We start from the raw sequence: 24,903 nt of genomic DNA on the forward strand, positions 1-24,903 counted from the left end.
TCCTATCAACAAATTTGTAATATTGTATAACTCGCAGTGGTTTTGAACGTGATTATGTGAGATTTTTCGGGTGGGTTTTTTTTTTTGTATTGGCCATTTATTTGTCCGGAGAGAGGGACTATCGAGTTATCCTTTTCACACCCGAGCATTCATTCTTTGGAATTTTCAAAATGTTTTTGCATTTTTGGTGATCAAAAAATGCATTAAAAACCAATGGCGGAAAATCTTCTCAAGAAAAATTTTTTCAAGTTCTCCATTTTTTTGTGAGGAAATAATTCACTTCGTTCAACTTTTTTCCTCGAGGATGATGCAAGATATATTCATCTTCAAATACAACTTTTTCCAGAATTTTATTCAGGCCCGTTAATTGGGGGGAGGGGGGGTCAGAGGGGTCCCCTCGGCTTTTGAAAATACACTAAAAATGGTACATACATACTAATATATATATGTGCATACATTCAGTACATGTCCTTTGCCCCCTGGAAAAAAGTTGAAATGACGGCCCTGATTTTATTCCTAAATTGTATGTAATAAGTCATACTTTCCCCGGAGTCACTTTCTCCTGGAAGCCATCTTAAAAATACCCTGAAAGTTTAAGTGCTGTATTCTGACTTAAGTCCCCTCCAAAACTCAAGTACACCATATTTCTAACTCGAAACTTACACAATCCTTTATGTCAGGGCTAAACTCCCTCAGGTCAAAAGAAAAATTCTGCAGTGCGAAAAAGCAACCCACACATCTGTGACGCCAGGATCTGAAAGAGTTATTATAGTCACCGGATTCCTGTAGAGGAGATTGCGATTTCTCTTGAAGAGTTTTTAACCGTCAAGGTCAAAAACGTGAATTGTAAAAATCAGAAAATTTTTAAATTACGAAAATCAATAAATTAAGTTTTAATGGTCGAAAAAGGTTTCTTATATACACGTTAACATACTGTAAATCTATTCAAGTACTAAAAACCATAGAAAAACTAGTGTAAAGAATAATTTTAGAGATTTTTTATAATAATAATTAGAGGCTACTGTGCCTACCAAAGATATTACCAAAAATCTCATCGTTAACGCAACGGAATATTATCTCTTGATTTAATGATATGTGAATGTTTTGATGATCTGTCAGGTTTGGAAATTATGAAAACTCTCAAAATTATGAAAACAGCATAAGAAATATACCCGAAACCTTATTCCGTGGTGATAAAAAAAATTCAAAAACCTCGCAGTGCGGTCAATTTGACCCCATATTGGGAATGCGAGGGACAAAAACTTCAGACTTCAACACTAGACGGTGCTCAAGAATTTCCGAGTTTATTATAACCTTAAAAATTCATCAAACAATTACGAAATTTTGAAGTCTTAATGAATGGATTGACAGATTTTTATAAGCTTCTTGAAAGTCAGCCTTACACAAAGCTACGATAAAAAGCTGGAGCAAATGTGTCACATGATCCCAAAATACCATGCATACCAAGCGAGAACAGTCCAGGCTTATTGATCTTATCGGTAATACAGTCGAATCCCGTTATAACGAACTCCAAGAGACCGGAGAAATTACTTCGTTAAAACGAAATTTTGCTATAAAAGAATTCTAGGTTTTTTTTGCATTGTTTTTATAAGAACTTATCTGGGGGATTAGAAAAGTGTTCGTTAAAACGAGATTTTTTCGCTATATCGGTATTCAATAAAACCTAATTCAACTTTATTAGCTTTTTCTCCTGTACAGGGGGCTAGATTGTCTCGGAAGATAGCTATTTAAATATTATAGTTTGATAATAACACACGATACAAAAATTACTGATTGCGTTATTATTTGTATAAAGGAATGCCATCTAGTGGTGAATATAAAACTGATATTTATCCTCCCTCAAATTCTTTCCCATCCTTCCATTAATACTTTGCCAAAATTTCACAGCTTTGTGGTGAACAGTTACACTCATCCATAGGGATTAGAAATCGAAACTACAAATGTTTCTTTTTCATTATTTGCGGGAAATCCTGTATATAAAAACCCTAACCACAAAGTATCTAATTTGATTATTCAGCGGTGTATTTCCCACGTGTTTTACCTTGAAAGAACATCTGTTTTATATTGAAAAATGCACGTAAGAAGTGAGAACCTGCTTGTCTACTCCACAAGTTCCGTTTGTCCACTCGAACTCTACCCACAAAGATGTACTTTCTGTTTTGTATCAAACATTCAAGTTGCATCTGACATTTAAATGTCAAGTTGCGATTTGCGGTTTCATCAATACAAAATAATAATAAAAAAAAACCCATTAAAAACATCAATCGAGGACAAATTATTTCTAAAATTGGAAACGGAATTGTATGTGTCTTTTTTTTAAAGTTCAAGGACAGTATCGTTAACGATGTTGAGGATAATTGTATTGGAAAAACCCCACATCCACATGTTTGTTGAATTTCGGCTTCTTATTTTCATTCCATGCATGAATGAAAGAAGCCGGGGTAATGGCCATTGAAATCGGAATTCTCAATAGAGAGTCACTATTTAGAATGATAGATAGTGCAGAAAATGATGATGGAGCTGACTTGGAACGACCAATTTTCTTACTTGTATAGCACCAGGAATAAATCCATCATCATTGATTGCTAGAAGACATCATTGTGTGTTGATGGAATGGAGATTTTTGAATATTATATTGGAAATGTAATGTCTAGGTTTATGGGACTTCTTTTTTGACTGCTTATTATGAAATCTCGTGGTTAAGACGGCTTATTAATGACCATTTTATAATCCTTAAGATTCAATTACTTGCCCATTCCCTTTCACCGCAGTTTTCGCCACAAATGTTTCAACAAGGAAGACGGTTCTTAAGATTTAGACGCCAGATAAGGGTGTCGTTGTCCATTAATATTCATGCCACAACACATTCTCTTTCGCTACTGTTCAACAATAAATCATACTTTCTTCTCAAAAAACCTTCCATGTGAAACACCATTATAAAATCGATTTGCGTTTATAACGAAATCTCGGCCGCCCCTTTCCTTCTTTATGTATAAATTTCATCACTCTTCGAGCATTTTTGGAAAATATGGTCTATTATGGTAACGTTCGATTAATAGGTCACACTTGCGGAGTGCCGATGTGTGGATTAAGAAGATCGTGCAATGGGTTACAAGAACCATATGCAACGCCTACATGGATGGCTCAATTTATGAGCGGTGTAGAATGACCATTCCCTGCATTTGAATCCCTTCTTCAGAGATAAGCACTTGTTGTAATTGAATTTATTCTTCTCTCTGAATTTCTTTTTCAGAGATGACCACTTCTTTTTTCTAAATTTCCACGTTGGAGATGACCACTTCTTTTCAATTTCTTTTTCACAGATGACCACTTCTTTCTGAGTTTACATTGAGCAGATGACCACTTCTTTCTGTGTTTCCACTGAAGAGATGACCACTTCTTTTTTAGTTTAGTTTCTACTTTAGAGATGACCACTAACAAGTGGTTTTTTTAATTTCTCTTTTTTAAGCTCCACAGATGGCCGCTTCTTTCCCCCTGAAGAGATGACCACATCTATTTTCTGAATTTTTCTTTCAGAGATAACCACTTTTTCTTTATAGTTTCTTCTAGGGGGATGAACAATTGTTATAACTAAATTTCTTCTTCTTTTTGAGTTTCTACTTCAGAGATACCTCCTTTTTCTGATTTTGTTTAAGGGATGACTATCTGTGGTCTTTGAGTTTTCTTCTAATTGCTTCTTATTTCCGAGTCTCTTCTCCAGTGGTAGTCAGTCACTCTTGCTGGCACGTTTCTTCTTCTTCAGAGATAATCAGTCTACTGATATACTTCTTATGATGATTCCGAAAATGTACTTACCTACAGATTTTTTTCTATCCTCATTGGATTATCATAACTTTAAACAGCATACTAGATAAGATTATGATGCCATAGAATTTATATAGAAAAAGGTGTTCGTCTTTTAATCTATGAATAATTAAAGATAGGAGCAGTTTCTCTCTTGGAGAACCCTATCCGTACAATTAAATGGGGTGTTTTTTTCGTCTTTACGAGAAGAATTTCTTGTTGTTAGTCATTTAGAAATTGCATTTTCTTGATATTTTATACATGCCTATATATAATGGCCATTTTTTATTCATCCGATTTAAGAAAAAAGTTTTAATCATCGCTTTGTATTTTCAGAAATTCTCCACGTTCGTCAGTGTTACCATAAGCCTATTCGTTGGGGCCGTCATTCTTAGTAAGTACAGACAATTTTTCTAATTTTGCTTTTTAAAAATTTATACGTCACATGGAAGGTGCTGACACCTATTTATAAAACTGTTATTCCAGTTTATTAAATAATTCATCTGTCCCCATCGTGGGAAGTTTTCATGAGAGAAAAATTCCAATTATGTTACCCTCTAATTTTTTACATGAATTCATTTGAACGGTGCTGTTGAACGTGCAAGTGCGGTATTTTGTTTCCAGTGGGTGCGAAACGAGATTTTACATGTTTTGACAGATCAGCTGAAGATGAAATATAATTCTAAATGCATTTATACCAGTTCTGGTGACGTGAGATGGACAAAGGATCGTCAACGTTGTTTTAATAGGTATCTTCAAAAAGAATTATCAATACTAGAGGTACAAAGAAAAAATCAGGAGATAACTTTAAGAACTTTATGAGTGGGGAGAGTTTTTTGCGGATCTTTAGGGAAAAATAAAAACTATGCTGAACGTCAACAACATTGCTTTTCAAGGGACTTTTTTAACCAATTCCCCGGCATAGTTATTTTCATTGATCCGCATGAGAAATAACACAGTAAAAAATCACTCATCCCCTGTTAAATTTCACATCATTTTGACGAAGTAAGCTTTCTTCCGATTTTCCAGCAGATGCAAGGTATAAGATTAGGGAAAAAAGTGTTTCACATCGAGAAATCGGCTGCTCAAAAATATCTGGGCTTGTTAGCATTGCTAAAATGAGAGGAATTCTAAGGAGACGAGTTATCTCGTCAGTTCCGGTGAGAGAGCTATAAGTTTATCCTGCCATTTATAATTTAATCTACGGTGTACAGTAGCAGTACTTTTACAAGTTTTTTTAATAGAAATCCATCCCAACTGTATTGGTAACCTGAATATATCCAGTAACAAAGATGACGGATTTACTCGTTATATAGAAGAAGAAAAAAAAACAGTACTGATTAGGTCAAAATCATTCTCACGAGTTAAGCAACGGATACCAATCACAAAAGAGTATCAGGTTATCTTAAAATAGTCGTAATGACCACGTGATGAGGCAAAAAAAATAAAATAAATTGGAATATATCTCTCATAAATATCAATTAGACTAAATAAGAGACCTTGACTGACCAAATCGTTAGACGAAAACTATTATTAATAATACAACTGGTTGACACAGACACAGAACGACAAACTGTGAGCCCTAAAGGGATAAATTACGTAACATTCGGAGCGAAACAGGCGTTTACCAGCCGAATCGAAGTCTATAATTATAGTTTGCTAATAGCTTTTTAATTTAATGGTTAATGAGTATGTATAAAGAAAGGCATTTCATATCTCGTAAATTGATTGGGAAGAAGCTTTGAACCCACGTCTAGAATCTATCGATAATTTGCTATTGGCAAACACTGTATAATACTCGAGAAATAATATTTTTTTGGACGTAACCTCAAAGTAAAATCAAAGGAAAAATGGCTACGCGTTACGTAACTGACCGCAATTTTTTATCGAGGCACAACAACAGAAACCGTTACGTAATATACAGAATATATATGATGTATTTCTACATGCCACAGAGTCATTATTTATACGCAATATCCTTTCCCGAAATCGTACCAATGTTTTAAATTAAGATCGAAGAAAAAGGAAAAGGAATTCAAAATTTTGAAATAGTTGCGAATCGAAAATTACAAATTCCGAAGGTCGCACGTCCATCAAATTCGAATGGAATAAATAACTAAAATAGAGCAATCTTTTGTTTCCAAATCAGTAGAAAAAAGAGAAAATTTCCGATTTCTGAAATCGAAATTTATGGGGAAAAAAGTGAAAACGAAATTGTAGTATATCGTAATGGTTTCATGAGTCATCGATGCGTATAAGTTTCTCATAAGACGAAATGGATATGTGACGGTGTACACATTGTAATTGAGTGGCAAACGTCATTGCCGTGTCTTATTTAGATGAATGGTCAAATAGGCTGTAAAAGTTATGCGAATTTCATCCATTTCCACGCGATAATCCCTTATTTATTTATTTTTTGTTATTTTATCGTTTTTTTTTTACGCGTGCTGATGGTTGCGTCGATTTAGGCGTGACGGACAGGAGAAACGTCACGTGATGCATGATCGTTTATTGCAAGTTGGTTGTGATTTCTTTGCATCATTCCGTTTTGTTTTGTGACGCCGATTAGCAATCGGCTTTGATTTTAAATCTGTGTCATTTAAATGACTATTAATGGTTTGGAAAATAATAGATATTTCTAATATCCAGATTTAGGATAAAAAAAAATTTAGTTAAAATATATTTGATGAAAGTTTTTTTGTTTTTTTTTTCATTATTGTACTTATATTTGGAAAGGGGCCGTTCAAGTATTACGTAAGCAAATTTTTAGCCATTTTTGACCCCTTCCCCTCCTTGTCAGCAAAACTCTAACCCCCTCCCCCTCCCCAACTTGTCAGCAAAATTTCTTCATCACTGCCCCCTACCTCCTGACGCATATTGGTGTGATCAGAATCGTACGGGGGGGGGGCATAGGATGCTCGTGCGCCTCCCCTACCCATCAGACGAAAAACAAATTTTTAATTCAAAAAATATTTTACAAAAAATTAAAATTTCGAAAGAAAATACCTTTATATGTTATTATAATCGATTTCCGTTAATTTCAATGCTACTTGAAGGATAAGAACTCAAAATTTCTCTTTAAAAAATTCATTGCGGCCCACTTTTAAGCCATATATATGATAAACCCTTGACCCGCAGACCAAATGTGGCCCTGAAGGTTATCTGATGTGACTCGCGCCCCTCAAACCTAATTTTGTAAAAATGAACCAAGCGGCACATTTATAGATCGCTTGAATGACCCGTGGCACAATTCCAGAGCATTTAAGTGGCCCATGTCATATTTTCAGATCACTGAAATAGGCCTCAAAGATCACTTTCACATTCAAAGATCATCTAAGTTCCTGCATCATCTAAGTTACCTAAGATCCCGCAACACAGTTACAGAACACTTAAACGATCCGTGGCTCATTTAGGGATCCCTTGAGTGACATGTGGCACAGTTTTAGAGCACTTAAGCGGCCCCCAGTGCGTTTCTACATCACTCAAGTTATCCGCGGAACATTCCCAGATTACTTAACTGATCCGTGGCATAATTACGGATCACTTTAGTGATGCGTGGCACAGTTCCAGAGCACTTAAGCGGCCCGGAAACATTTCTAGAGCACTTGAAGGATCCGTGAAACATTTCTAGAGCACTTGAAGGATCCGTGAAACATTTCTAGAGCACTTGAAGGATCCGTGAAACATTTAGAGATCATTAAAGTGGCTCTGTAGGAGACCTATCAATAGGTAGAATGTTAGTTCAGGTGCCCAATAACTATCGAAAGGTTTTAAGGTTTTTTCCGTTTTTGGCGCACCGAATAAGATGCCATCAAGAATATCTCATATCTTCATAAAGGGTGATTGATGACGTAAGCATCATCCAAACCCCCTCCCCTCCCCTTTGTCATCAAAAGTCAGCAAATCGGAACCCCCCCCCCCCCATCGATGCTGACGTAATACTTGAATAACCCCAAATATGGTGACAGATGTATGTAAATTTTCAAGAATTGTAAGATCTTCCAGAAAATTTTGTTTTCGCAATTTCGCATATGGCTGTTGGTGCTTTGATATGAGAAAATGTCTTCATTATTTCCCTGAAAATAAATTTTCAACACTTATTACGCTAATATTACTCAAGGCCGGTTCAAGCATTTGCTAAGAAATCCCACACCTTGGGCAACACTTTCTCTGAACTACTGAGACGTGGGAATTTTTTCTTACGTAAAATATAAGGCAGATATGTTCAATATGCCACTGGTAATGTATAAATTCAAATAAAATAAATAAAATCCAGCTATACATAAATTCTAGCTTTGGTCAATTTTTCTGGGGGCGATTCGCCATTGATTGTCGTCCAGATCGCCAAAAATAGTTGTTAATTTGGGTATGCAGTCTCGTTCCCATGCACTTCGGGGAACAGAAAATTTGGTTCGCTATAGCCCGAAGCCAGGTTCAACTTTAGTTTTATAATGCTCCCAGTTCTCTAGCTTTGACATTGAATTTCCTTGTGCTATTCGCGAACTAGGCTATTGATTGTAATTCACATCGCCAATTGACCTGAAGTAGATGCTGATTGTGGCATGCTGCCAATCCCCGTTTTGACGAACTTCAAGGGACCGGAAGAAATTAGGTTCACTCTACATCCCTTAACCAGGTTCAACTTTGAATTTTGAATATTGCATTTCATTTCGTACCGTGCACTGCCCAGGCTCTATCGACAATTGTCAATTTTGTCCATTGCCCTGAATGAGGGGTTGGGCTGTTTCGGTGCTTTATTATGCATTTATAAATGTATTACATGTACAACAATAAAACACATTTTAAAAAAAAGTTACAAATTAAAAAAAAGGATAATAAATTCTCGATTTATGGACAAAAATTGAGAAATTAGAGTTTGGAAATAAAATTAGTTTGTATAATTTTACTGTCCGCTATCGAGAGTGCCCGCTAACGGGGAGTGTCCGTTAAGGGAGGTTCTTCTATGAAAATGATTTAAAGAAATTTTATGGAACAAAGTAGGAGTAAATTTTAGTGAATTATTTGAAAAATGTTTCAGGTTCTTGAAGTTAAAAGTCGAAAAAAAAAATAACCACAACAATTATAATCCTAAATACTCTATAGTAGGTACCACTGGTTAGTGTTAAATTGTATAAAAATATTCATAGTATTTCAAAAAATAAATTGAGTTCTTAAAAGAAACGGAAAATTTCTAAATGTTCCTTATCAAGAAAGGAGATTTCTCTCATGTTAAAGCATGTGAAGCCACAAGATCGTGCACAACCCTTTTAAGTGGGAAAAATTGTTAAACGGGAAACGTGTGTCTCGATATGGGTAAAAAAACGGGGGAAAAGATCTTTTTTGCTACATTTACTGTATCAATATAAAATAACATGTATTTTTTTAAAATAGAGCTATAAACACTATAATCCACACTGTAGATGATATTTCTAAACGAATGCCGAGTCGGTACTGAAAGTACGGATTTCTGTGATTCTGGTAATCCCTCATTTCTAATTTTCAGAATTCTCTTGATTCCCAGTTTTTTGTAAATGAGAATCTCATCTGAGAGTAATGAGAGCAATAAATTCTCTGGGTGGACGTAGAAGTTTTTTTCTCCCATCGCCCCCAACACAATCTAACCCATAGGATCCCATGTTATACCCGTAGCTTCTACCGCCCCCCTGGAACATTCCATCGCCCCCCCCCAAGGGGCGTTAACGCTTGCTTCAAAAAGTCTAAGAAAGAAAACCGAATTTAAGTGTACCGACATTTTTAATGTTAACAGATAATGAGTTGTTATCTCAATTTTATTCTGGTTAGTCTGTTTCAAGCTAATCAAAAATAAAATTGATTTCACTATTTCTGGAAATATATTTCCATGAACCTCGGACAATTCTCTCTAACAAAGATTGTACAGTAGGGTGGAACGAAAAAAAAAAAATTTCGAAATTGCCATTGTAATAGAATTTAAAATATGCCTTTATGTGAGGAAATGCCATTTCTAATTTTTTCCCCCGAAATTCAAACTTCTTGAGGTTCCTCATCGCCCCTGAAGTTTTACGCACGTGTAGAATTCTGCAACATGACCCCGCGGAAGAGGCTTTCATATTCCCCTGAACACGTGATTCATTCAGTGACCTCGATGTTATTCCTTTGTTTTCAGTATTTATTTGCAATCTTACCCCTTAACTGAGAGGGTGTATAGCAATCAAGATGATGACCAGAAGCTTTTATTGTTGTGGCGTTTTAGGAAATCCTAAAGAGTGGGATTCTCGGGTCTCGTCCACCTATGGCGATGTTATGCTTTGTTTTAACTCAATGCGATATGAAGGCACAAAAATCAAGAAAAGATCCAGTTATTGCAGACATTCTTGAAATTATCGTGCCAAAGATAGAAGATATATTTGGGAAATTGCTTCGATTCCTACGGTTTCTCACGAACGGATATGCAAAATTTTCAAAGACTTTTACTGTAAATACAAGAATCTTCAGAAAAATATGAAAGCAAGGAAAGATTCTCAAACTTTCAAGTCGAACTTGAAATCTTTTCAGCGCGAAGCACGGAAATTGTTCGGCATTGCGGCATGCAAATGTGATTTTGAAGACTTTAAGTGTGACAAGTTGAGAATGGTCACAAATTTAGAGCGAGATTTCTTGCAAGATCAAAGAAGTACACGCAAGATGGCCATTGGTCGAGTAGATGTCCTAACAACAAAGAAATTGAAAAATAATGAACAAAGGAAAATGAAAATGGTATCCCATTTGAAGTCATTTTAAGAAGAAACAGCGGAAACTAGTTCATCAACCACTGAAAGCTCATCTATATCCAACAATTCTGAGGAAAGTGATCTATATGAGCCAAAACACAGTTTACCGTTGAAGTTAGCATTTCCATCAACCAGTACCTGAAGCTGGTCCATCAATCGGTGCCGGTGCTAGTACTTCATTTGCTTTTGAACTCCAAGAAGCAGTAGAGCAAGGGATATAAAGTCATCAATCCTAGACTTTTTGAAGCAAGACTTTGATACGAAGGAATTGATGGCGACGGGACTGTTACCAATACTGGTTATAAAAATAGTGTTATCAGATTAATAGAGAAAAAAATAAGCCATCCCTTGCAATGGCTTAGTTGTCTTTTTCACTTTAATGAGTTACCTCTAAGACATCTTGTGAAGCATCTAGATCAGTGATTCCCAACGTGGGCGTTAACGCGCCTTGGGGGGGCGATGGAATGTTCCAGGGGGGGCGGTAGAAGCTACGGGTATAACATGGGGTCCTATGGGTTAGATTGTGTTGGGGGCGATGGGAGAAAAAAACTTCTACGTCCACCCAGAGAATTTATTGCTCTCATTACTCTCAGATGAGATTCTCATTTACAAAAAACTGGGAATCGAGAGAATTCTGAAAATTAGAAATGAGGGATTACCAGAATCACAGAAATCCGTACATTCCATGTTCCGAAAATAAACTTTTCTGCTAAGCACTATTAGGAACCAATTGCATGTGATCAAGTGTGAGTGACTGAACCACCTATTATAAAAAATCAGGAGCTGGACCCACAAAAATTATCTGAACCTGCTTTTCCATCTATACCGAATTTTCCGTGTCACACACACAAGCAGTTGAACGGTGCGTACTACTCGTAACTGAAGCATCTCTTGCCGTATCAGCAACAGAGAGTCGTGAAGGCTTCATTCAAGCCAGAATAAAATCAAGGAGTACTCTTCCATCGTTAGAAAAAAAGTTGACTATTATGCAAAAGTTAAATGTAATAACAGTGGAAGCAATAGAGCCATTCTCCTGACACCTATATCGTCAAACTATGCTTTTATTTTTAATTTGGAACATGGTTATAATTTTGTCTCCACCCCCCCCCCCCAAAAAAGGGAGGGGGTTACTTTCATCTCCCTCTATCAATCACTATATTCGGAGTGCTTGAAAAATTATCCTTTCAACTGCCATGACAGCTGCAAATAAGCAAATATGCTTGTCAGCTATAACTTATATATAGAACTCTTAACTTGTTGAGTATTTCTCTGGGTTTATATATATATTCAGTTTTGCCCCATGTACTGAATAACTTTTAAATTAAGTGTTTTTCTTTTTTTAGAGAATCCTTTTTGACAATCATCAACTTTGTTTATGTGTAAACAGATTTTTATAATGTATACTTAGAAAAGTCTTTTTGCTCGACCTTTAGGGTCTGTGAGGAACCTCAAGATGTTAAAATATTTTCCTAGATTTTGGTATAACTTCTTAGAACATTGAAAGGCATCTTTTGAACACTAAGGCAACATCAATTTCTAAAAAAAGTGAAAAAAACACCCTTTTTCGTTCCACCCTAATGTACAGTATTTCAACATGCATAAGAACCCCCCTTTTCGCCAAAAATTGGATATTATTAACAAAAATTACTCAATTCCTTGAAACTCGAACCGAAACGGTGAGAGTGACTCTGATGATGATGATAATGAATTAGTTTATGTGTTGCTGAGATTGTGATGTATCAGATGAGAGTGATGAGTAGGGTTAAAAGGCCGAAACACACTACACTGACGTGAAGTGATTTCACGTCATGTCAATGATATCGTGAATTTTGATTCGTAGAAATTCCGTGACGTTGAAATTATACGACGTGAAATTCCCACGTCACAGAACTTCCACGAATCAGAATTCACGATGCCTCTGACATGACGTGAAATCATTTCACGTCAGTTTAGTGTGTTTCAGCCAGCATCAGCCTTAAGAATTTTATGACCTAAACACCGAAAGTGTCTAAATATGCTCCACAAAAAATGCGCCCTAAAAGAACTAAAAAAATATGCCACAGAAACCCAAAAGTATATTTTTATAAATAGGCTGACCATATTCCTCGAGGAAAACATGGGGATTGAAAATCACCAATCATTATCAAAAATGATGCCGAAGGTACACAAATGATAAATAAATATTGCCGAAAAATCGCTAGTCATTGCAAAAAACTATGTCTAAGGCAAGTGAAATTGCCAGTTATTGCTAAAATCACCGATTGCGGGAAATGAAGCTAGGAAGAAAGGGCTTAGGGAGGAGAAATCCCACTTTGTATCTATGTTGAAGTATGCAAAATAATGCTCCAAAATATGAAAATATGCCTTAAATTCTGAAGATGCAAGTGAAAAATGTCCTAAAATGCACTGAAAATGCAAGTGAAAAATGTCCTAAAATGCACTGAAAATGCAAGTGAAAAATGTCCTAAAATGCACTGAAAATGCAAGTGAAAAATGTCCTAAAATGCACTGAAAATGCAAGTGAAAAATGTCCTAAAATGCACTGAAAATGCAAGTGAAAAATGTCCTAAAATGCACTGAAAATGCAAGTGAAAAATGTCCTAAAATGCACTGAAAATGCAAGTGAAAAATGTCCTAAAATGCACTGAAAATTAAGAAAAAATGCTCTATCGTGTAAAAATAGCAATACATGCAAAATGCATAAAAAATATGCAAAAATCCGAGCCATAGTGATAAGGAATTTAATGAAAGTTTCTATGGCGAATAATGTTTTTGTTATTTCAATTTGTAAAAGACAAAGATATCTTTGATGAAAACTGTTTTCCAAATTGTAAGCCCAAAAAAATCTCAGGGTTCCTTTACACGTTAAAATACGGTAATATATATACGTAATCACTGCCAATAATGAGTTCACAAATAAGAAGAAAATATAAGAATTTAGAAATAATTCCAAAAAAAAACCACTTTCTCTCATAGTGAAATCAGTCCCTAAATTATTGGAAGATACGAAATCGCTTGTGATCGGTCGGGACAAAATCTGATCACTTTCTTGCATCGATGTGTTTTTTTTTTCGGCGTTTTTCAAACGTAATGACATCTGAATGACCGTCACCCCCTTTGTTACAGAAAGAAAGTACAAGGCAAAATAAAAATAATAAGTTGAAGGAGAAATTGGGGTGGGAAAAAGAGCGTAATATGCAAATTAGGCGGCTCGTTCTGAATTCCAAGACGCGAAGAGAGTGTCTCAAGTGCGGGAATCGGCTCAACACGTGGTTTTCTTGTTTTCTTGACCCCAACCGCGTGCACCATTAACGACGACGACGACGACGACAACGGCGTGTTGTGTGTGTGAGACAGCAATAAATCTTCATTCACCTTCGTCGCCAGGTCTTGTGCCACGCCTTTTATCGGCAAAAAATACACAGACACACACACACCAAGTCACGAACCGCACAAAAAAAAATGCAAATTCAAAATCAATGGCCACTAATCATTTTAGGATTTCTGATATCATTACAAGCACCCACACTTGAATCATTCCACTCCAATATTGAATGAAACGACAATTTCACTTAAATCAATGCAGGATGATCGTAACCTCTTTGGACAGAAAAATAGAGGTGGTAGTACATATAAAGACGGTATTTGCGATGGAACCTCTAAGCATGGTTTCCCAACCTTTTTTGTCCCATCGCCCCCTTCTTCAGAAATTTTTTTACTCCCAGCGCAATCTAACCCATAGGGTCCTATGTTATACCCGTAGCTTATACCGCCCCCTGGAACATTCCATCGCCCCCCAGGGGGCGTTAATGCCCACGTTGGGAATCACTGCTCAAAATGCTACATTCGTACACATGGTACCAGAAAATGTATGTAGATGATCACTTTTTGAGTGCGACGGGACTGCGCATGGACAGCGCAGTCCCGTTCAGCATTCATAAATATGCTCTAAGGAATGAAAGTGCCTGTCCTCTGTAGTTCAATGGTTGGAACACTCGCCCGGATGGTGAGAGATTGGTGGTTCGATTCCCCACAGAGGAATGTGGATTTTCTTTCCGAACTACATCTCGATCTCCGCTTGGTTATCCACGCTTTCGTACTTCGTATGAACAGCGGAGAGTGACATCGTTTCTCTCTAAATGAGTTCATTCTTTTCTCAATCAAGCTAACAGACCCCCCCCCCCCCCCGTGAAATTATCTCCAGGGACATTTGGGTCAAGGGCCTCTACTTTAATTGGAAAGTTTATGACTGAAATTCACAAACTTTCATAATCTAACGATAAGCATAAAATGTATTAAAGAATATATTAGTTAAAAAATATAAAAAATTAGTGAAGCATAAAATTATCTCGTCGATTAGGACAGTGTTCGTGAGGCTTTTCATACCTGCAGACCGGAGAATAATAATTTGCGGACTGGCAAAAGATGGATTAAAAGGGGGAATAATTTGAGGACCATCAAAAAAGGAATAAATGAAAAAAAATTGTTTGCGGACCGGCCAAAGCTAAACAGAAGGAATAATTTGCAGACCGAAAAAGAAATAATAACAGATTTAGAGGAAAATTTTTTTAGTTATGTAGCGGCTAGACATAGACGGGACGGAATTTTTTGCGGACAAACAGAAACTTCCCGCGGACCCGCACGAGTCCACGGACCACTGGTTGGAGAACACTAGATTAGGATCTTAGAATAACTAGGCTGGTATTAGTGTGCTTATAATAATTTTCCATATTTCTTTCAGTTATAACGATGTTGCGATTTTTAAACGATGAGGCATATCGCCTTGAATAATGTAATAATAAGTTTATATCTAAATGTTACTTATATTATTAGAGTTAGGATTTTCATGCCTTAAAATCAGACAAAATACCCTTCATAACAAATGCATTTATGCCCCCCCCCCCAAAAAGAAGAAGAACCTAAAGTATGCCGTAAAAACCTACAAATATGTTTTTTTAATGGACTGACCATACTTTCCTCGAGAAAAATACGGGAAATTACAGGAAATCGCGAAATCATTGTCAAAAACGTTGCCAAAGGTACACAAATAAAACTGCCCGATCGTTGCTAATTTCGCCAAAAAATCTCCAATCATTGCAAAAAAGAAAAAAACGATGTCGAAGGTGAGTAAAATTGTCAATTATTTCTAAATTGCCAATTACAGAAAACGAAGCTAGGGAAGAATGAGAGAAAGCTTCGAAGGGGAGAGGGAATTCCTTCTTAATTTTCATGCTGAAATATGCAAAATAATGCTCCAAAATAGGATAATATATTTCCAAATAGGATAATTTCCAAATAGGAAAATATGCCATTAACTCTGAAGATCATGAGAAATGCCCTAAAATTGCTGAAAGTCATAGAAAAAAATGCTCTAAAATTGCTGAAAGTCATAGAAAAAAATGCTCTAAAATTGCTGAAAGTCATGGGAAAAAATGCTCTAAAATTGCTGAAAGTCATGAAAAAAATGCTCTATAGCGTAAAAATAGTGAGATATGAAAAATGTGTAAAAAAATGCAAAGTCATAGAAATCCTAGCCCTAGTTATTATTATATCGTATTATTTGAAAATAAACTAATAGCCAAAGACTAGTACGTACAGTCAGATAACAATATACACGTGTGGAGATAAATTTAGCCATTCAGTTCGCGTGTTGTCCCTCACCTACTTCACTGTGTTTTATTTCATTCGTCAGTCACGTGTCTGGCGGAAGGAAACACGAAATGACAACGCATTGTGAATACGAGCGTTATTATGTACGAAGTGTTGAGGCCATTTTTCCTCTATTCTTATATTCCACACAAATTCGAGAATTATCTCCTATTATATTCGAATTCCGAGACTCATTTCCAGAACTATAAACGGCAGTTGAATTCTCTCTCTGGAGGTGACAATTGCGGGTACAGTTATATACGTACGTGGCAACGTGCTGGATGCTTAGTTCGGGTTTTATTCGTCTGTGTGGGTTTTATTATCGATTATATGCCGATATTGTGAAATTTTCGGAACTGTTTTTACATTGTGGTTAAAGGAACTTTGATAAAGATTGCGTAAACGGTGTGAAAATGTACAGGTAGTGGCAAATCAACTATATGATCAGAATCTAAACTTGGAGAGAGATATGTTTATTATACAACCAATTATTATATCTCAAACCTAGAGATATGTAATTCGGGGTGATTATGTGATTAAAGTTTCCGTACTCTGAGTAGTTACGTCTACTAACGCTACTCCGGCCTATGTAGCGCCCGTTCTGGAGCACGTATTCCATTGAAACTTTGTATATACGCTATATGGTCCATGGGAAAAAAAGGAAAATTCAGTAAACAAAATCCCCACTTTTTCACCTGGTGCTCGAAAATTGAACTACTTTTTTTTAAATTTCATATATATCTCTCTCTCCTATGGTCAGTCTCATTAAGATATCCTAAAAATTCGGTTGTATTCGGATAAATGGTTTTTGAGGAAAAACTACTCAGATTACACACGGGTGCAGTCGCGAATTCTAGACTATAAACGTCGCTTTCAGTGGGCGACATCAAAACGCCCCCCAGTCGTCTGACTTAATGTCGGCTGTTGTCGCTCGCGTTGCTTGCCACCTGTTGTCGCTTCCAGTTGACGACCGGTGTTATCCTTCTCATCACGGGCTCCCGCAGAATCGACCTTTGGAAGGGGCACAACAGGCTTGGGACATACACAGAAATTTTCTTCCCGTGAAATTTTGAGTTACCACCCTTCAAAAAGCATTTAAATTAACAGAAATTGGTTAATATTGCATATGAAGGGTATTTTTTGTCCATATTTCAATTTTTTCGCAGAAATATCAATTTTTTTTCCTAATTTTTGGTTGGCTTGTTTCCTCCCTCCCCCAGCTCGTACGCCTCTGCTTCTGATGTGCAACATGGAATCCCCGAGGAGTCATCGGACTTGGTTCTTCTCCGACTCGTTTAGGAGTCTGGAAAATTTGTTATAACTTTTTCCTGGCAGCATCGACATATTTATTCGAGAAATTCTAAATTTCATGATGCATTTACAAAACAAAATCAAGCAAAATACGATAAAAAATCTTATCCGCACGGTCGTCTTCATGTCGATCGCTATCTGGGCGTGGCAATTAAGATGCGCCTGTAAAGGGTATTTGCAGTAACTCTAGCAGTAGTATCCACAATAATTCGCAATAACCTTCAGCTATTAAATTTCAGTCCCTAATTAACCTTCACATAGGTAATGTATCGGATTGAAGCTTCTTTTTCTCACGTTAGGCCCAAGAAAAGAGGGAATTTCAGTCGCCTGTGGCCAAACTTTCACTCTCTTTAATTGTTTTCGTATAACTGAGAAAGAACTTAATAAAGTCGAAATGGGCAAGTTCACCTCGAGGGGGTTGCCGACCCCAAACTTTGCGAAACACGTTCGAATATTACTCGGGGCTATCATGTCACCACACACACACTCACTCTCTGTCTAAATCTTTTTCCACTCTCGTTATTAGTAGTAGTACTATTACTACTGCAGGTTGTTCTTTTCCCATCCTTCTTTTTTAATTCGTTCACATACTGTGCATTCGAAGTTTCTGACCTGGATGGGACTCAAAGACCAGCCCTTCCTATACAGATTATGCCAAAAAAAAAAAGGAAAAAAAACCACACAGTCTCGATACTCAGGAGTATGAGAGAGTATGCACGCATGCATGCGCCATTTTGGAATGAATGGACTTTCGTCACGTGTGGTGATAAGGAAGAGAAAGTATTGGAAGAAAGCAAAAGTAAGAAAGTAAGATGGATGGAAATATACAGAGAAATGTTGCAGTATTTACGGTTAATGAACTCGGACTGTTGCAATCCACGGCGGACAGATGAGCGGATCTTTTGTCACGCGGCAGGTTTTTTTTTTAGAATTACGGTCGGCCCTGCTGAATCGGATAGCGCGGATACCCCGCTTAAACGGATAAAATCTTCCGGCACCAAAATTTCTTCCATAGAGACAGTATTAAATGTTAAAGTTTCCCGCTTAATATGATAATTTCAATGACTGCGGTCATTCAAGTCAGCGGTCAGCATCGACAGTGGGGGAAAGGGGGGGGGGGTGTCTCGGGTTTGCTGACTTCGGATGATCGGATGACAGGGGGGGGGGGATTTCGGTGATTCTTATATACGTCATCAACAACTATCCTTTATGAAAATATAAAACAGGCCCGTCATTTGGCGGGGGGGGGTCAGAGGGACCGTTGTCCCCGGCTTTTGAAAATACACTAATATATATATATATATATATATATATATATATATATACATGCAAACATTGAGTACGTGTCCTTTGCCCTCCTCTCCCCTCCCCCAGAAAAATTTTAAATAACGGCCCTGATATAAAATATTCTTAATGAGATTTTTACTGCGTGTCCCAAAAACGAGGAAAACCCTTTCCCTAGTTTGTGGGATTCTGAACTAAACTAATATTCTCCCCTTATATGAGGCTTTTTGGATCACGTGATATTTCCCTCTTTCTTGAGGGACATACAAGGTAACCAATACGGCGACTCATGAAAGAAACAAATCTAAATTAAAGAAACATAGAAATGAATCGGTTTTTTTCCCCTTTTAATGGGAGCAAGATATTTTGAAATTTTTTATTCAAGTTCACGTTATCGATCTGCCTGTTTTTGCTTCAAAAAATGCTTGATTAAAGCTGCGGAATTTTTTCAATGTAATTTATATGAGCTCATAATTAATTTCAAAACATCCTAAACCATATGGATTGATGCAATTGTATAATATAAGACAATACGGAGACGTTAATTCTCATTTTCGTGTTTGAGAAGATATAAATAAAAAGTTTATATCAATGTGTTATTGAATGAATATTATAACTTAAAAGTAGGTCCAGCTAGTTATTTTATATTTAATTTTCTACGCTTCGTATTTCTAAGCGAACTCAATGTTTCGGAAATCAAAAATTCAATTCAATTTTTAAAATTATTGATGTGGTGGAAAACCCCACTAAATTTACGCAATTCTACGCTAAGATCAGCAATTTTAACATTGATCTCTATGGGGATCATCCAGTGTTTGTCCCTCAGAGTGATGCTGATGATGATTATCACGTCTATTCGAAAAGCTTCATTGATAAGTCCGCTATAGAGGGGTTTCTAAATGTTCCGTGGATCCTTCAATTGATCTGGAAATGTGCCCGGGCAACACTATCAATTGCGGAAGGCCTCCGCGCAAAGCTCGTGGCGTCACTGAAGAAGTTATTTCACCTGTAGCCATTGGATATAGCATGCCGACGTGTGCGATATCTTTACTTTTTTGGCAGTATATCCAATGAGTAAGTGAAATTTCGTCTTCGGTGGATTCACGAGCCTCGCGCGGAGGACTTCTGCTACAGTTGGTGTTGATCCAGGTAGCTCAAGTGCTCTGTGCCACGCATCACTCAAGTGATCAGTAATTATGCCGCGGATCATAATCTGGAAATGGGCCGCGGGTAACTTAAGTGATGTAGAACAACTGCGCCATCTGTCACTTAAGGGATCTAAAAATGTGCCACGGGCCGTTTAAATGCTCTGGAATTGTGCCACGAGTCACTTAAGCGGTCTGTAAATGTGCCGCTTAGTTCATTTTTACAAAATTAGGTTTGAGGGGGCAGGCCGCATCAGGTCCACGGGCCAAGGATTTATCATTATATGGCTTAGAAAGTGGATCACAATGAATTTCTTAAAAGGAAATTTTGAGTTCTCTCGAAATAGCATTGAAATTGACAAAAACTAATTATAATAACATATAAAGGTATTCATAATAATAATAACAACAACGTGACGTGATCTTCACATATTCCCAAGGGACCATCATGATCCATCCAGGGAATTTGATAGTATTAGGTTAGTAGATATCCATGCCCGAACCCAGACCTGCAGGGCGAGAAGCTATCTCCTTAACCACTCGACTGCCAGGCGGTAATCGAGTTTTCCAATTTTCTTTCGCAATTTTGAATTTTTTAAAAAATTTTTTTGCATTAAAAAAATGATTTTTTGATCGTTTTGGGAAGGGGCAAGAGCCTCCTTATGCGTCCTCCCCACGTACAGTCTCTGGTCCCACCAATATGTGATAGGAGGTAAGGAGGACAGAGATCACGAAATTTTGCTCACAAGGGACGGGGAAGTGGTCAAAAACGACTGAAAACTTTCTGACGTAATACTTGAACGGCCCCTTTGACATTATAGCACGTTTCATAATTTCATGGCCACATTACGCACAACAGAAACTCTGACCGAAAAAGTCTTACTTTCCTAACATCTTCCACCATATTCTGGGTCGAAACCAATTGCGAAAGATTCCAAGGAAATGGAAAACACACAACGAGACGCTATAAATCGAAAATTCGGACTAAATGTAGTAGTTCAGGTACGATAGAAAATTTAATAACGGATATCGCTACTGATCACACAGGCCATCCGTTACGAAACTAATGACAAAGGAAATGTCACAGGGTTTTTATATAATAGAGATAAGAAGAAGTAGTAGAAGAATATAATGATGATGAAAGTAGGATGGTTTAATAATCCCATTTTGCTTCTGGAGACAAAGAAATTGCCAGTCATTTGCTGACTTAATTTCCATACTCTCTGCCTTAATTGCCACATTCAGTTCAACTTCAACTATAAATCCTTCTCTTTCGCGAACATGTAAATACATGTTCGAACATGCGAACAATAAAATCGTTTTAAAAAAAAAGTTTTTACTTGCTGTTATCTTCGATTGTAACCATATATAGTCGAATCCAGTTATAACGAACGCCAAGAGACCGGGGGAATCACTTCGTTAAAATGAAATTTCGTTATAAAGGAATTCAAGGTTACCTAGCATTTTTCCTATGTAAACTTATTTGGGGGATTAAAACATTGTTCGTTAAGACGAGATTTTCGCTATAACGGTATTCGTTAAAACGGGATTCGACTATATAGTTTATATGCTGCGAAAATTTCCATAATCCGTATAAGGCCGGGATTACACTATAAAAATTTTGATGAAAGATCTTTGATAAAACTGGAGGAATTCAACCAATAAGCGCATCGGTCGCATTCGAGCAAATGCAACCGGTGATCTCATTGGTTGAATATTTCGAGTTTTATCAAAGAGCTTTTACAAAACTTTTATAATGTAATCCCGGCCTAACTCTCATCTCTAATAAGGCTGGGATTACACTTTAAAAATTTTGTAAAAGTGCTTTTATAAAACTTGAAAGATACAACTAATAAACTGATCGATTACATTTGGGAAAATTCAACCGATCAGTTTATTGGTTGTATTTTTCAAGTTTTATAAAAGCAGTTTTACAAAACTTTTATAGTGTAATCCCGGCTTCAAACACATTGATATTTTCATCAAAACTTTTCGTTTCTCATGTCATATACAGGGTGTCGTGTAAGTCCTGATGCGGACTTTATCTCATCAACCGTCCGTCGTGTAGGTATAGTTTCTATAAAAAAAATGCTCAAAACGCGTTCAAAAATTATTCTGTACCAGTTTTTTTCGGTGAAAATACAGTGTATAACAAAATGAAATAAAAATCTCAATTTTTATACTGTCCCCCTTGAACTCTAACTTCTAATTAAAAAGTTGTTGCCCTGTATCTCCTGTGTGAGGCTAACAACAAAAGCTCCAAGTTTACAAGTGCAATATTCCCTGAAATATTTGAATTCAAAAACACAGAGGAAATTTGTGAAAGAACAGCATAAATGAGGAAAAAGAGCGTTGTCCGTTAGCTTTGGCTGTTCTCTCATATTGTAATTTTTTCCTGTTGGCATCAGGAGATACAGAGTAACAACTTCCTAATTGCAAGTTAGATAACGAGGGGGGACCGTATGAAAATTATTGTTGTGACTGTTCGGCGTTCTTCGATTGATTAAAGGGTGGTCAGGCGGATTAGAAGATCGGAAAGGAAGGGAGCTTCTTTAACTTGGAGTTAGAAAGTTCTGGTCGTTCTCTTCGACCAGTTTTCCAATACCTTCCAGCCTCCAACATTTGACGATCGTTGCCAATGGCAGAGCGGCCACGCTTCTCTCGTCATGACCAACCCTTGGGCCAGGCTGGACACGAGTGTAACCCTGGCTTAACGGCGTAACAGTATTTCATGGTAAACCATATCATATTAATTATATCTCCCTCAACGCTGTTCCAAAGAAAACATATTCAGTGAATGAATTCTAATATATCTTCATAGTTCAAGCCCTTTATGTTCATTTAATGTTCTAATGGCTCTTAACACCCCTCAACAAGTAAACATACGGCATACTCTCTAGGGCAGAGATTCGTAATTTTTTTTCCCATCCCGCACCCCCAGTGCAATTAAATTTACCTTCCCTCACCATTTTGAATAATGTGTTTTCTACTGGTCACAAAATTATTTTTTGTAATTAATTACATTCAATATCCACTAATTAATATTTTAAAAAATTCTAACCTTAAAAGATGATTGTAAAACTAATTTATCGAAGAAAAATTCACACAGGAGTCAATGCAACAAAATTATTCTACACGTCGATTTTTGGTGACTGATTTGGTATCGTTTATTCAAAATAATATTGAGATTTAAGTTCTTTCTTTGAAAGGGGAGCTCACACGCATATTATCACTTAAATTCAAGTGATTCGTGGTTTTTATTTTCATCAGCAAACTCCATTTTACAGAGATAGGTGATAGCAAATGGTCGAAGAGTTTGCGCGAAGCTGTCTTATCAGTTTTGGTAATGGTTTCGACAGAGCATACAAAACTCTTCTAAATCATAATTTTCAAATTCCATTTTATGTGAGCTGCCTCACATTTCAGTGAAATCATTTATTGCACTAAATTACTATGATTCGTAGATCTAAAACAGTAATAATGAATCTAGTACCGTAAAAACAGGGAAAAGAAACTTAGCAACAGCATCTCTGAAAATTGCATATATGATTGTGCTCTCTAAATTCCAAAAAACTAGGAATGTTCAAATTTCACGCATCACATTTATACGAGAGAAAGCTAAAAAAAGAGGTGTGAAAACGCGTAGGAATGATTCGTATTTTCGAATTGAAAAATTAAATTTTCCTGAATAATCAATCAGCATATTACCATTTTCTTTCTGCATCTCGCACTCCCAAAAAGGCTTTCCCACACCTCCATTTAAGAACCACCGCTCTAGAAATAGGCGGATACGGAGAGCAGTGATAGGGGGCGATGGTCCCTTATATATATGTTCCCCGCAAAATTTGCATTATTAGCATAGGCAATAGAGTGATGGTGGAAAATTCCCACCCCGCTCGTTCGAAGAGCCTGTAGACGCTTACGACTCTAGGCCAGGACAAACTTAGCCTGGGAAAGCGGAAGGATGACTCTAGGAAATCGTGAAGACAAATCTTTTATAAGAATTAAACCGAGTATCATATCTGGTTTTCTGGCAATGTTTGGAAAACCCAAGCCGCTCGTCAATAAGAATCCCCAAATCGGCGAGAGATCCTACTTGCATAATTTTACTATTCAACGCGAAAGTGAATTGTGGATTGTTGAAAAACAAAATGAGCGACCATGTATTTCTTAACCATTCATTTGCTCATGGTGCAATCCTGTTTAAGTTCATGGTATTCCAGAGCAACTCCCTAATTCGCATTCATTATCGACTATACCCATTCAACGTTATCTGTGGATTTGGTTACGATCCCATCAATACCCTATTCGAGTCTATCGATGAAAAGTGAAAAAAAAAATGTGTGGGACCAAGGACACTTCCCTAAGGAACTCCACTCGTGATACCTGCGCAATCAAAAATTTCATTTTTCATTACAACCCGCTAGAGCTACTTCGCAACCATGATTCCATCCAGTTCAACAAGTCTCCCCCCCCCAACCCCAATACCAATCTCATGTGAAGACTTCAACAGTTTACCATGTTAGACCCAATCGAATGCCATTTGGAATCCCAGATAGATTACGCCGACATTTTTGCCTTTGCCCGAAGCCCTAGTCACATGATCGTGCAAGCAAATTCCCCTAAACATTAAGTGTATTCAGACAGAAGAAAAATTATGATAACGTGTTTGTTTTTTAATGTAATAATATTGTTATTCCACCCGCTTCTTAGACGTGAATGCATCAGGTAATGATTAATTACGTCCTTGAATGTGCATCTAATTAATCCCCCCCCCCCATCATCAATTACAGGAAGAATCCAATCGATGCTTAGAAATGAATTATGCACGAAACTTCGGGGTACCATTATATCAGTATGAATCCAAAAATTTCCACGTTAATAATAATAATCATTAATAGGTATAATTAATTCAGCGTCCTTCAGCCGGTTAGTTTTGT

General features: G+C 36.9%; 1 protein-coding gene across 3 annotated transcripts in view; it reads left to right on the forward strand.

The window, feature by feature from the left end:
• The window catches only part of LOC149087860 (dual oxidase maturation factor 1-like), a 114,409-nt gene that overhangs the window by 26,190 nt on the left and 63,316 nt on the right, over window positions 1–24,903 (forward strand). For all 3 annotated transcript variants that reach the window (XM_089242118.1, XM_089242121.1, XM_089242119.1), the window contains exon 3: window positions 4,162–4,219. In XM_089242118.1, coding sequence (XP_089098244.1) covers window positions 4,162–4,219 — 58 coding nt within the window. The remainder of the gene's footprint in view (window positions 1–4,161; window positions 4,220–24,903) is intronic.

Source organism: Pholcus phalangioides, unplaced genomic scaffold (genome assembly GCF_987345545.1).
Source record: "Pholcus phalangioides strain wild (caught in Gottingen) unplaced genomic scaffold, Ppha-v1.0 ptg000003l_1, whole genome shotgun sequence".
Classification (NCBI taxonomy): domain Eukaryota; kingdom Metazoa; phylum Arthropoda; class Arachnida; order Araneae; family Pholcidae; genus Pholcus; species Pholcus phalangioides.